The 13,368-nt window shown below is 37.0% G+C and overlaps 1 protein-coding gene across 1 annotated transcript in view; it reads left to right on the top strand.

The window, feature by feature from the left end:
• The window catches only part of GRXCR1 (glutaredoxin, cysteine rich 1), a 180,587-nt gene that overhangs the window by 73,400 nt on the left and 93,819 nt on the right, over nt 1–13,368 (top strand). The window contains exon 2 of the mRNA XM_006898175.1: nt 7,677–7,919. Coding sequence (XP_006898237.1) covers nt 7,677–7,919 — 243 coding nt within the window. The remainder of the gene's footprint in view (nt 1–7,676; nt 7,920–13,368) is intronic.

The following is a 13,368-nucleotide window of genomic DNA, read 5'->3' as shown; positions in this document are numbered from 1 at the left end:
TTTTCAATGAACGTCTACAGAGATTTTGGAATTCCATTCATTGTTGCACTTTTCTCCCCACCCCCAGTTCGCTCCTCTCCTTGACAAGCAAAAGACAAACTCCTTCATTGGTACACAATCCCCTCCCCTGCCCCGCAGACCCCTACCCCCACCCTAAGTATACTCCACTCTGCAACCCTCATTCCGGACTCTTGTGATAATCATAATTCCCTAAAATATATTAATTTTAAACTATTCTCTCCCTTATCGGTTTCAATGCAGTAAACATACTTTATCCAGTTTTTCTCAGTCCTACCCTCACCCCAATGTCAGCCTCATTCTACAACAGTGGCACCATATAATATCTGTCCTTTATGTGACTGAGATATTTCACTCAGCATAATGTCCTCCAGGGTCACCCATTTTGACTAATATTGCATGAGTTCTTTGTTTTTCAATGCAGCGTAGTATTCCATTCTGTCAATATACCACAGCTTCTCTATCCATTCGTTTGTTGATGGGCACTTAGGTTATTTCCAACTCCTTGCTATTGTGAACAAAGCTGCAATAAACGTGGGTGTGCATATATCTGCTTGGATATCGGTTATGGTCTCTAGGATATACTCCCAGTAGTGGAATTGCTGGGTCAAATGGTATCTCTATTTGCAATGTTTGAGAAAGCGCCTCACCACTTTCCACAGTGGTTGCACCATTTTACACTCCCACCAACAGTGAATAAGGGTTCCAGTCTCTCCACAACCTTGCCAGCATTTGTTGCTTGCTGTTCTGTTAAATTTTGCTATTCTAACTGGGGTGAGATGATATCTCACAGTTGTTTTGATTTGCATCTCTCTCAGGGCTAGGGATTTTGAATATTTCTTCATGTGCTTGTTGGCCATCTGAATATCTTCTTTGGTGAAGTGTCTGTTCATATCCTGTGCCCAGAAAGTAGTCATTAATTCTTAATTTAGTATGGAAAATGAGAAAGGAATCAAGGAAGGAAAGTTATTGCAAAGATCATGGCTTAGATCAGGTACATCTGAGTCTCTAGACAAATGTTATTTAGATGATATCATTGTTCCTTACTGCTCTGAAGAGGGCCCTGACAGCAGACTTTCCCAAAGTCTTTTGATTTCCTAACTGCTGGTTCTAAGAGTGTTGATTGTATACCTGAGCAAGATGAAATTGTTAACAACCTCAGTCTTTTCTATACCTATCATGATGCTGCCAATTGGCCTGGTGGTGAAAATCTTTGTTTTCTTGTTGAGATGCAAGACATATTGAAGACTCCAGCCAGCCCCTGACCTTCTGTAGCAAACAAGTCAGTCTCAATTTTATAGAGAAAGATTGTGTAATCTGCATAACGCAGGCTCTTGATGAGTCTTGATTCACATCTGATGCCACATTCCTCTTCATAAAGACTAGCCTCCTGCATGATATGTTCCACATATATATTGAAAAGTTATAGAGAAAGGACATACCTCTGACACAGTCCTTCCTTGATTTTGAACCATGCGGTATAACAGCTTCCATGTCTAAGGATAGGTTTTGCATAAGCACAATCAAGAGTCCTGGGATGCCTCTTTTTCTCAAGGGTAGCCACAATTTGCTGTGATCCACACAGTCAAACACCTTTGCATAATCAATAACACAAAATAGACATTATTCTGATATTCTCTGCTTTTTGTCAATATCTTTCTAGCATTGGCAATGATATAACCTGGCTTGTATTTCTTACAGTTCTCTGCCAATGTAATGCTCTAGTTTTTTTTGAAAAATCGTCAGCAAGATTTTGCTTATATGTGATATTAGTAATATTGTTTGATAATTTCCATACTCTGTTGGATTACTTTTTTTAGGAATGAGAATAAATATAGATTCTTCCAATCAATTCTAATGTTTAGCCTCTAGAAGTTGTTTTCATTCAAAATTTTGACTTCACAGGAGTTTGAAAGTCTTATGGTTATATTTTAACATCTAGACAAATATCTAGATTCTGTGGCCTTGTGCAGATCACATGTCTCTTGAGCACATGATATAGTTCAATCTTGTTTAATTCGCTACATTAGGATGATTGTCCTGATGATTTTGGAATCTACCTGGTTTGATCCTTCAGCAAACTTTAGCAATATTGTACAGAGTTTCTCACAAAAGTAGTCACTAATTTCTGACTTAGTGGGGAAGATGAGAAAGGGATCGTAAAGAAGGAAGGCAGTTTTTATCTTTGTTTTCAGAATTGCTTACCTCTGCTACTATTTTGCCTATTTTCTTATTCCTTATTTTGTCTGATTATCTATTATGTAACTCTTTTTTCTTCTTGCTGTGGTGCTGAAAGCTATGCCTATGCTGGCCAGGTTTCAACCAGGACTTCAGGCTAAATCATGCTAGGAAGCAAGATTGGTTAATCACTTCAAAAACATGGACCATTATGGCAGAACATAATCTGACATATCATGGTGTCAGAATATGAGGGTTTTAGGTTGAAAAATATTTAAAACTTAACAAGGAAAAATGTCCTTCAAAATAGAGTCTACTTTAGTGACATGGATGAAATAAAGTTTTCTTACAATGAACAACCTTTATTTGCTGATGTGTCATGTCTCAAAATAAAGAGAAGTAGTTGCAAACACCCATTCATAATTGGAAAGTAGAATTACAACAGGTTGTCATGGTTGTGTACCACTGAGTGGGAATCGAGCCATAGCTGACCCTTCAGTGAGTATTCAGAGGCAGTTAATCATTGGGAGGAGATTGCACATCCTTCTCCAGTGGAGCCGCTGGTGGATTTGAACTATGTGCTTTGGGGTTTACAGTAAGGCTTCTTACCAATAGACCAACAGGGCTCCTTTTAGTGCTAGAGCTGGGCAGCAAATTTTTCTGTAGTGTATGCACAGGGTCACTATAAACCTCACAACGACCCAAGAATGTTGAAGATTGTTTATGGCAAACCTCCGACTCCTAGATTAAACTGAGAGATAAATGGTGTACTCTGCACTTACTCTGAAGAATATGGGTCCTCTGTGAGCAGGAGAACTTGCTCCTTGGAAAGTAACACTATCTCATATTCCATGTCCCAAGAGCAACTCTGCACAGTGTGGAGTTTTTCTTGCATATCTGGCATCTCTATCACATCTGTGTCAGAGAGTCAAGAAGCAGAACCTTATTATATCAGGAAAACTGGAAGTGAAAAAAGAAAACTACATACATACAGATCAATATCCTAGACAATAATGAGTCAGAACAAACTAGCATGGACTGTTTTGAATTGGACAAGCATATGGTCTATTATAAAAAAAAATAGAAAAACTGAACATTAATGCTGACAATGAATTTATCATCCCAAGAGACATGTTTAGATCTACCCTGAAGTACAATAGTTCCAGGGATAGAGTATTATCCATATAAGGAAGACCAGTTAGATCTGAGATTGCTGCTTAAATATATGGATCAAATGCTAACACTCAAAATGAATAAATTGAAATTTTCTACCAACTTCTACAGTTTGAAACTGACTGAATATATAATAAATATGAATGAAAATCCCAGAACACCTGATTGTGCTCATGCAAAACCTGTAATTAGCCAGGAAATAGTCATCATAACAGAGCAAGGAAACATTGCATAGTCCAAAATCAGGAAAGAAGTGACTCAGGAATGAGCCTTGTCTCCATACCTCTCCAATATAAATGTGGAATAAATCATCCAAGAGGTTGGTCTTTGTAAGGAGGAATGTGGTATCAGAATTGAAGGAAGACTCATCAGTAAATTGTATGATGTAGATGACACAATCTTGCTGACTGAAACTGAGAGGACCTGAAGCATCAGCTTCAGAAGTCAAGGAATGCAGACTTCAATATGGATTGAAGCTCAACATCAAGAAAACAAATATTCTCACCACTGGGCCAATTGACAGCACTATGATAGGTGAATAAGATATTGAGATTTTAAACAAATTTAGCTGTATTAAGGCCACAATTAATACTCTTGGAATCAGCAGACAAGAAATCAAAAGACAAATTGGTTTAGGAAAGTCTGCTGTTACGGACCTTTCCAGGGTGCTGAAGAGAAAAGATGTCAGTCTAGAGACTAAGGTCACCTGATTTAGGCCATGGTCTTCACAATAACTTGTTATGCATCAGAGAGCTGGATAATAACTACGGATAGAATTAATACCTTTGAGCTGTGGTACTGGGGAAGAGCATTTAACATACCATGGACTGCCAAGAGGACAGACAAGTCTGTATTGGAGAGGGTGAAACCAAGTTGCTCTCTGGAGGCAAGGATTTTGAAGCTCCATCTCACTTCTTCGGGCATATTGCCAGGAGAGACCATTCCTTAGAGAATGACATCCTTGCTTAGAAAGGTGGAGGGACAATGCAGGAGAGGAAGACCTTGGATTAGATGTATTGAAACAGTGTCTAAGTAATAGGGGCAAGTGTGTCATAGATAGTGAGATTGGTTTATATTAGGACAAATTTCAGAGCTATTGTCCATAGGGTTGATGTGAGTTGCAAGGCAACAATGGCACATAACAACAATAACAATAACTTATAACTAATCATTGGAATGCAAAGTTGGAAACAAAAAAAGGATCAGTAAATAAGGACTTGTTGACTGAAAAGAGGACCAAGATTCCATGGAAGAATTCTGTATGACTAATGATTTGTTGATTGCAATTACCTTTTTAAAAGCACACAATTCCCCCATACCCATTAATATCTATACAGATGGATCTTGGCTGAAACCAGAGGATACCACAAATATATTTATATTTCATTAACTAAATAAAGGCATAACAATCTATGGATTATAACAAATTAGGGAAGAATTTTGAAGAATAGTAATTTCAGAAAACAAATACATAATTTTACTCAAGGGGAACATGTATATATACACCGGGAAGGACAAATATGACTAAGTAATAAGGAAGCTCTCGTGGCCTAGTAGCAAGAAGCTGTGCTGCAATCCTAAAGGCTTGAGGTCTGTATTCACCAGCTGCACTGTGGGAGAAAGATGAGCAATCTCCTCCTGTGTGATTAACTGCCTCTCTAAACCCGTCAGAGGGTCAGTTATGCATCGGTTCTGACTCTACGGTACACAACAACAAAAATGACAACAAACGTCATAAAATAAGAAAGTGTCTATATAAGATGGATCTTGGCTGCAAGCAGAGGACATCACAAAAATATCTTATTAACAAAGTGTGAAAAAATTTTAAAGACAGGAATTTCAGATAACAAATACATAATTGTGCTCAAAGGGAACTTGTCCAAGAAGGACAAATACGAATTATGTCTTAAAATAAGGAAAACAAAAATTCTCATGACTGAGACAATAAAGCAAATCATGCTTAATAGAGAAAATACTGAATCTGTCAAGGATTTCTTTTTTCTTAGATCCCAAATTAGCATACACGGAAGTAACTGTCAAGAAACCAGATGATGTATTTTGTTGGCAAACCTGCTACAGAGGACTTCTTTAATGTATTAAAAGCAAAGATGTCATAGTTGCACTTAAACATACAAAGTAGGCCAATGAGAAGACTCAATGCCATTAGGTATAGTGGTGGCAAAAAATATTAAACATACAATAAACATCCAAATGAAAAAAAAATATGTCTTAGGAAAAATGAAGCCAGAATGTATCTTTGGGCATCTTAACAAGAGAACATAGTCCCTGGGAAGAAAAACTATGCTTGGTGAAATAGAAGGTTTTAAGAAAAGAAGAAAACTCTTAGTGAAATTAATGACCTCAATGTAAGAAGCCATTTAAATATTTAGTGATCATGAGAATCAGGCATTTCCCTTTATTGTACATGAGTCCCTATGATCTGGAGTTCATTCAGTGACACCTGATAGCAAAACTATTGAAGCTGTCAATGATTTCATTTTTCTTAGATCCATGGTCAATATCTTTGATACCAGCAATCAGGAGATAAGGAGACCTATTACATTAGGAAAGTCTACTGGCAGGGATGTCTTCAAATTACTGAAGAGCAATGGTTTCAGTTGGAAGACTAAGATACACCTAATTAAGATCATGCTCTTTTCTGTCACTTTCTATACATCTGAGAGCTGATTATGACAAGAAAAAGAATTGATGCCTTTGAATGGTGATGTTGGAGAAGAGTAGAAGATATCTCATTGACTAGCAAAAGAATAAGCAGATATATCTTGAGAAAAGTACAGCCAGAATGTTCTTTGGAGGCAAGGGATGGCAAAATTTCATCTCACATAATTTGGACATGTTGTTGGGAGAGGTTATTCCTTTAAGTGGGACTTCATGCTTGGAGAAGTGGAGAGTCAGTGAAAGAGAAGAAGATGTCCACTGAATTATATAAACACAGTGACCCAAGTGATATATTCATGCATGTTAAAGATTATGAAGATGGCACAGGTAGGACAGAATTGAAATCTGTTATTCATAGGATGTCTCAGAGATGTACTCAGCAGCACCTAACAACAACAACAAATGGAAAACAGAGTGCTTGATTTTGAGTCTCTGAAAATTCTTTAATATTTTTGTGTGTTTATTCCATGTAGGCCATTCAACTTTGCTTTCCTGTGGAATAGCTTTCTTTCTGTCTTTTGAACTCCTGTCACTCAATAGAGTATATGCATGTGAATTAGGCTAATTAGATATCAGAATAATCTTGTAAGTCTGTTTTTTTTCCCAATAAACTTGTTAAATTGATAAGGGAAGCAATTAGTGTTTCTAGGTAGTCAAATACTAACCCTGAATATTCCATGAAATATTTTGCTCTTTTTGTGTTTAGGACTATCGGTCATAACACACTATGAACAACAGTTCAACACTTTATTCTACATAGTACTCATGATCTCTGCCACGCTCAATCAAGCCCACTCTTGCAGTCCCTGTGTTAATTCATCTCATTGATAGTCTTACTCTCCTTTGTTGACCTTCTGTACTTTCCTAGCATAATGTCTTTTACCAAGGTCTAGTCTCTCCTGACAACACATCTGAAGCTTATGAAACAAAGCTTCACCATCTTTGCCTCTAAGGAACACCTTAGTTTCACTTTCCCCAAGACCAATTTGTTTGTTTCTTTGACAGTCTATGATATAGTCAATAGCCCTCATGAACACCATAATTCAACACCGTCCATTCTTCTTCAGTCTTTCTTATTCATTGTAAATCTTCCACATTCATTTGAAATGATAGAAAGTACTGGGATTGAATTAAGAACATATTGGTCTTTAAAGTGAAACCCTTGGTCTTTAGCAGTTTAATGAGGTTCTTGACACCAGATTCACCCAACACATCTTTCTTTAGGCTTCTTAACTGCAGTCATTACTCTTTTCATATAGTGATATAAAACTAATAATTGGACCAATGTCCACAAAATTTACAAAAAATAATTCATTATTTTACCACATACTATTCTACATGCTAGGTAATTACTTTTTGTATGTCCCATTATTTAATATATTTCTGGGGAAGAGGGGAAAAAAGTACCATTACCTATTCTAGCATTTAAATTATGGGACGTGATACCCTACTACAAATGTTCTGATGTAAAAAGAGTTGTCTTAGAATAAAAACTGTAGCACTTAACTCCATTTTTGCATGTGCCTGTGATGTATGTATATGACACTTGCTGAAATTTATTATCTTAAAACAATAAGATGTAAGAAAGTAAATGCAAATGTACTTACACTATATTGTTTTTCTTTCAGCAACCACCCACCGAACTTGAATTTGACCGTGTAGTGATTTATACCACTTGCCTTCGTGTGGTACGAACAACGTTTGAAAGATGTGAATTGGTTAGAAAGATCTTCCAAAATCACCGAGTAAAATTTGAAGAGAAAAACATAGCTCTGAATGGAGATTATGGAAAAGAGTTAGATGAGAGATGCCGACGGGTTTCTGAAACGCCATCTCTTCCTGTCGTGTTCATAGATGGCCATTACCTTGGGGTAAGTACTCTGCTCAGACAAATATGCCTTTTTATTATTTTTTCATTAAACTCAACCACAGGATATATAAATCAATAAACCGATGAGAAGGCAACCTGTGACGGAAATATGAAGAAACTGTTTTTCACAGAATGAACCAAAAGATTGAAAATATTTTTTCTACCCCAAACAATATGCTGCAACACTGCTCATCTCTACAGAAGCACTTGAGAAAAAGTCAGCATGAAATTGCCTTGTGACTACAAATACATCATTTTAAAAAATTCTCAATTACTTGAATTTTGTATTTTAAAGATTGGCTTGTGGGATGAAAACGGATTTTTTTTTTAAGTCCAGGCAAGGAGAATGGAAGGTTTATAAGTTAAACAATTGTGAATTCTCTTAGATTCTATTATCTAACACTCAGTTTCCGACCTAATGAACCGAAGATGACAGTCTTGAAATGAAATCAATATGAAATGAGACCCTATAGTAAGAATTTTATTCGCTTGTTGTTTAAAATGATCCTTGATCTTCACAGTGCTGCAGTGTATGATGAGCTTTGGCTTTCTGTAAGCAGAGAACTCCCAGTGTAGCAACTAAACACACCTGCTTTGCATCTTTTTAAAACCTGATTGCATGATTAGCTCCAATTGGCTATAAACAATGCTCAGTCCAATCAGAAGCCAAGGAACGAGTTTTGAATGGTGCTCTTTCAAATGAATAAGAGTAACCTACTGAGAACTCAAGTGGTTTGAAAGGATAAGGATTATTGTATGACCAGTTATCACAGAATAAAGGACTGTCACCAGCAGATTCTTGATTCTTGATTTTATTTAGCTTGGTATAACCTTAGCTTTCAGGGAAGACTGAACATATTCAGAAGAGGAGTTATTTTTTTAAATGCAAATTGTTTTCTGATATCTGTCTAGACCTATGACTGTGAGAGGCAAGCTGTCATTTTATGGAAATAGAAATGCAGAGAAGCTAAGATTCATGTGTAATGATTCTTATGTGATATCCCTTAGAATCAGATCTTGGAAAAGATAACATTCTACAGCAGAGGTATTTGGGCCTCTTTTAAGTAATTTCAACATATAATCATGCTGTTGTTGTTGTTGTTATGTTCTGTCATTCTGTGATTCATAGCAACCTTTGAACCTGTGACCCATATAGCACTTCTGAACCCTGCCTTGTCCTGAGCTAATTTCAGTAATTTTGACACACCAACCGCCATTGCCACAGCTACTGTATCAATCCATCTAAACCAGGGGTATTTCTCCCTCCCCTGTCCCTTCACCCTTCCAAGCATGATGTCCTTCTCCAAGGACTGGTCCCTCCTGGCCATGTGCCAAAAGTATATGAGACAGAGTTTCAAAATCCTAGCCTCTGAGGAGAAACTTGATTTAACCTTCTCCAAGACAAACATATTTGTTTGCATGGCAGTCCATTGTTTGTTCAAGATTCTTCTCTAGCACCAATTTGAAGTATTGACTCTTTTTCTGTCATCATTAGTCGTTGTCCAGCTCTCTGATGCATAGCAAAGAAATTGCAAAGACCATGGTCTAGAGTAGGTTCACCTTAGTCTCTCGTTCCATTATTGTTTTTCAGAGAGGCCTCTGGAGAGGTTTCTGACAGTAGCTTTTCCCAATGCAATTTGTCTTTTGATTTTCTTACTGCTGGTTTTAAGAATGTTGATTGTGGAGACAAGCAACCTGTAATTGTTAACAACCTCAATCTCTTCTCTATTTATCATGGTGCTGCCAAATTATCCCAGTGGTGAGAATCTTTGTCTTCTTGATGTTGAGCTTAAATCTATATTGAAGACTACAGTTCTTGACCTTCTGCAGCAAGAACTTCAGGTCTTCTTCATTGTAAAAAAAAACATGGTTGTGTCATATGCATGACATAGGTTGTTGATGAATCTACCGCCAATTTTGATGATGCCACATTCCTCATCATAAAGCTCTGCTTCCCAAATGATCTGTTCTGCATATAGGTTGAAAAGGAATGGAGATAGTCTGCAACCCTAACACACTCCTTTCCTATTTTGAAACACACAGTGCTTCCCTGCTCTGTTCTGAGGACTGCTTCCTAGTCCACGTATAAGTTTTGCATAAGCACAATCAAGTGTCCTAGGATTTCGATTTTCCTAAAGTTAGCCTTGAGAAATCACAACTTATTGTGACCCACACAGTCAAATACCTTTGTATAGTCAATGAGACACAGATAGAGATTCCCCTGAGACTCTTTGCTTTCTGCAAAGATCCATCTGACATTGGAAATAATGTCTGTAGTGTCATGACCTCTTCTAATCCCAGCTTGTATTTCTGGTAGTTCTCTGTCAATGTATTGTTTCGGCTATTTCCAGATAATCTTCAGCAGGATTTTGGTAGTATGTTAATGTAAATCAAAGAAGGTTAAATCACGTCCACATAAATAAAAATTTGACCTTGAGTCTGTTCCCCCTAAATTTAAGAAACCGACTCAGAAACATTAATGAATGAAGACCAGATGAATTGTGGAAAGGTATCAAGAATATCATTCATGAAGAATGTAACAAAGAAGAAAGAAGAAGAAAAGACCAAACTGGATGTCAGAAGAGACTTTAAATACTGTACTAGAGCACCAAAAAAGCCAAAGCAAAGGGAAGAAATCAAGACATTAAGGAGCTAAATAGAAGATTTCAAAGGGCAGTCAGGAAGACATGACAAAGTATTATAATGAAATATGCAAGGAGTTGGAGTATGAAAATCAAAAGTTCCAAACTTACTTGGCATTTCTTAAGCTGAAGATAACTAAAGAGCACATTCAAGTCTCAAGTTGAAATGCTTATGGATGCTACAGGCAGAATATTGAATGATTCAGGAAGCCTTAAAAGAAGATGGGGAAGTATACAGTCATTGTACCAAAAAGAAATGGCTGACACAGAAAATTTCAAGAAACAACATATAATCGAGAGGCAATGTTGATGAAGGAGGAAGTTCAGGCTGTTCTGTAGGACTTGGCAAAAAAAATAACTCAGGAATTGATGGAATACCAATTGGCATATTTCAGCAAACGAAGAGTAACAATATCAATCTGGAGACTAAGGTGCATCTGATCCAGGCCATAGATGACTTGCTATGCATCAGAAAGTTGAATAATGACTAGGGATGATAGAAGGAGAATTGGTCCCTTTGAGCTGTGATGCTGTAGGAGAGTACTGAATATACTATGGGCTTCCTAGAGAGGTATGGCACCAATACCCTGGACTATACCTATAGAGGGTGAAAACAGGCTGTTTCTTAGAGGCAAGGATTCTGAAGCTTTGTCTGACATACTTTGGACATGTTGTAAGGTGTGACCAGTCCTTGGAGAGGGACATCATACTTGGAAGGGTGGAGGGACAGTGCAAGTTAGGAAGACTCTTGATGAGATGGATTGATTCAGTGACTGGAGTGATAGTGGTAGGTGTGTCAGAGACAATAAGGCAGGTACAGGATAGAACAGGGATCAGAACTGTTGTACATAGAGTCAGTATGAGTCATAAGTGACTCAACAGCATATAACAACAACTTTATGTAAATAATACAATAATACTATATATTGTATAATGTTGTTGTTGTTATTGTGTACTATTTAGTCAGAACTGACCCATAGTTGACCCTTCAGTGGATTTTCAGACAGTTAATTGCATAGGAGGAGATTGCCATCCTTCTCCAATAGAACAGCTGGTGGATTCGAACCACTTACCTTCAAGATTGCAGCACAGATTCTTACCACTATACTACCAGAGCTCCTATTTACATACAAACTTACATGTTTTACTTTCTCCTAGACTTAGGATTTTTGTTTTTGTTTACCATCAAATCAAAACTGACCCATTGCTGACACCCTCCAGCGGGTTTTCAGAGGCAGTCAATTGCACGGGAGCAGCTAGTAGACTCAAACTGAAAACCTTTGGGATCGAAGCACAGCTTCTAGTTTTAGAAAATGACTCATTTGTATGGAAAAATGGAGTAAGATATTTACTTCAAATTCCTAATATTTACCATGTTGTTCACTGGGATGTTCACAGCAAATAAGGTATGATCCTGAATCTAATCTATCTGAATTTCAATATCATTTTAGGAATAGGTTTGAGGCACAGAACATCAATGATCAAAGACCAGATGACTTGTGGAATGATATAAAATATATCATCCATGAAGAAAGCTAAAGGTCATTACAATAACAGAGGAGAAAAACATATACACCACAAAATGGATGTAAGAAGAGATTCTAAAAATTGCACTGGAGTGTTGAAAAGCCAAAACAAAAGGAAAACTACCTAAATAAAAGAGCTGAACAGAAAACTCCAAAGGGCAATTCAGGAGGTCAAAGAAAGATATTATAATGGAATGTGCGGTGAGGTGGAATTGGAGAATAAAGAGAGAAGGATTCCCTCTGCATTTCTCAAGCTGAAAGAACTGAAAAACGTATTTTAAACCTCAAGTATTAATAATGAAAGATGCAAAGAGCAAAAAATTCAATTACCTAGAAAGCATCACAGCTTCTCTATCCATTCATTTGTTGATGAGCACTTGGGTTGCTTCCATCTCTTTGCTATTGTGAACAACACAGCAATAAAGATGGGTATGTGTATATCTGTTTGGGTGGGAGGTCTGGTTTCTTTAGGGTATATTCCCAGTAGTGGAATTGCTGGGTCAAATGATTTTTCCATTTCCAACTTTTTGATAAAGTGCCACACTGCCTCCTAGAGTTGTTGCACCATTTTACATTCCCATCAACAGAAAATAATGGTTCCAATTTCTCCACAATCTCGCCAGCATTTTGCTGCACTGTTGAATTTTGCTAATGTTACTGGAATGAGATGATATCTCATAGTTGTTTTAATTTACATCTCTCTTAGAGCTAGGACTTTTGAACAATTTCTTCATTTTTTTGTTCGTCATCTGAAAGTATTCTTTGGTGAAGTGTCTGTTCATATCCAGTGTTCATTTTGGGATTGTGTTGTTTAACTATTATACAAAATTGGTGACCCTGGAGGACATTATGCTGAGTTAATTATCTCAGTTACAAAAGGACAAATATTGCATAATGCCTCTGTTATAAAACAGGACTGACATGGGGGTTGGAGGGAAACTAAGAAGAGAGAGGATAAATAATGAACACTGCATTTAAATAGATGAGGGGAGAACTCTCTAAACAAAATACACAATTAAGTATTATAGTATTATTTACATGACAACAATCTAGAATAATAGGCATATAGCAAAGTGGACTGGGGGTCGGCAAGCAAGAGAGGAAATTGTGTTGCAATGAAAGAATCTTTAAAGAGAAAATGAACTGAGGAGAGGGGTTAGGGAGGAAAATGTGCAACAATGAATGAATGGAAATACAAGTTATCTATAAACTTTAGTTAAAATATCAATAAAATAAAACAACAATAACAAAATAAAAAGAGAAGAAGAAGAAGAAAAAAAAA

The sequence above is a fragment of the Elephantulus edwardii genome, unplaced genomic scaffold (assembly GCF_000299155.1).
Source record: "Elephantulus edwardii isolate Elephantulus edwardi_28Jun2011 unplaced genomic scaffold, EleEdw1.0 scaffold00222, whole genome shotgun sequence".
NCBI lineage: Eukaryota > Metazoa > Chordata > Mammalia > Macroscelidea > Macroscelididae > Elephantulus > Elephantulus edwardii.
The sequence above is the reverse complement of the archived record's forward strand: the minus strand, read 5'-3'. Positions and strand labels throughout refer to the sequence as shown.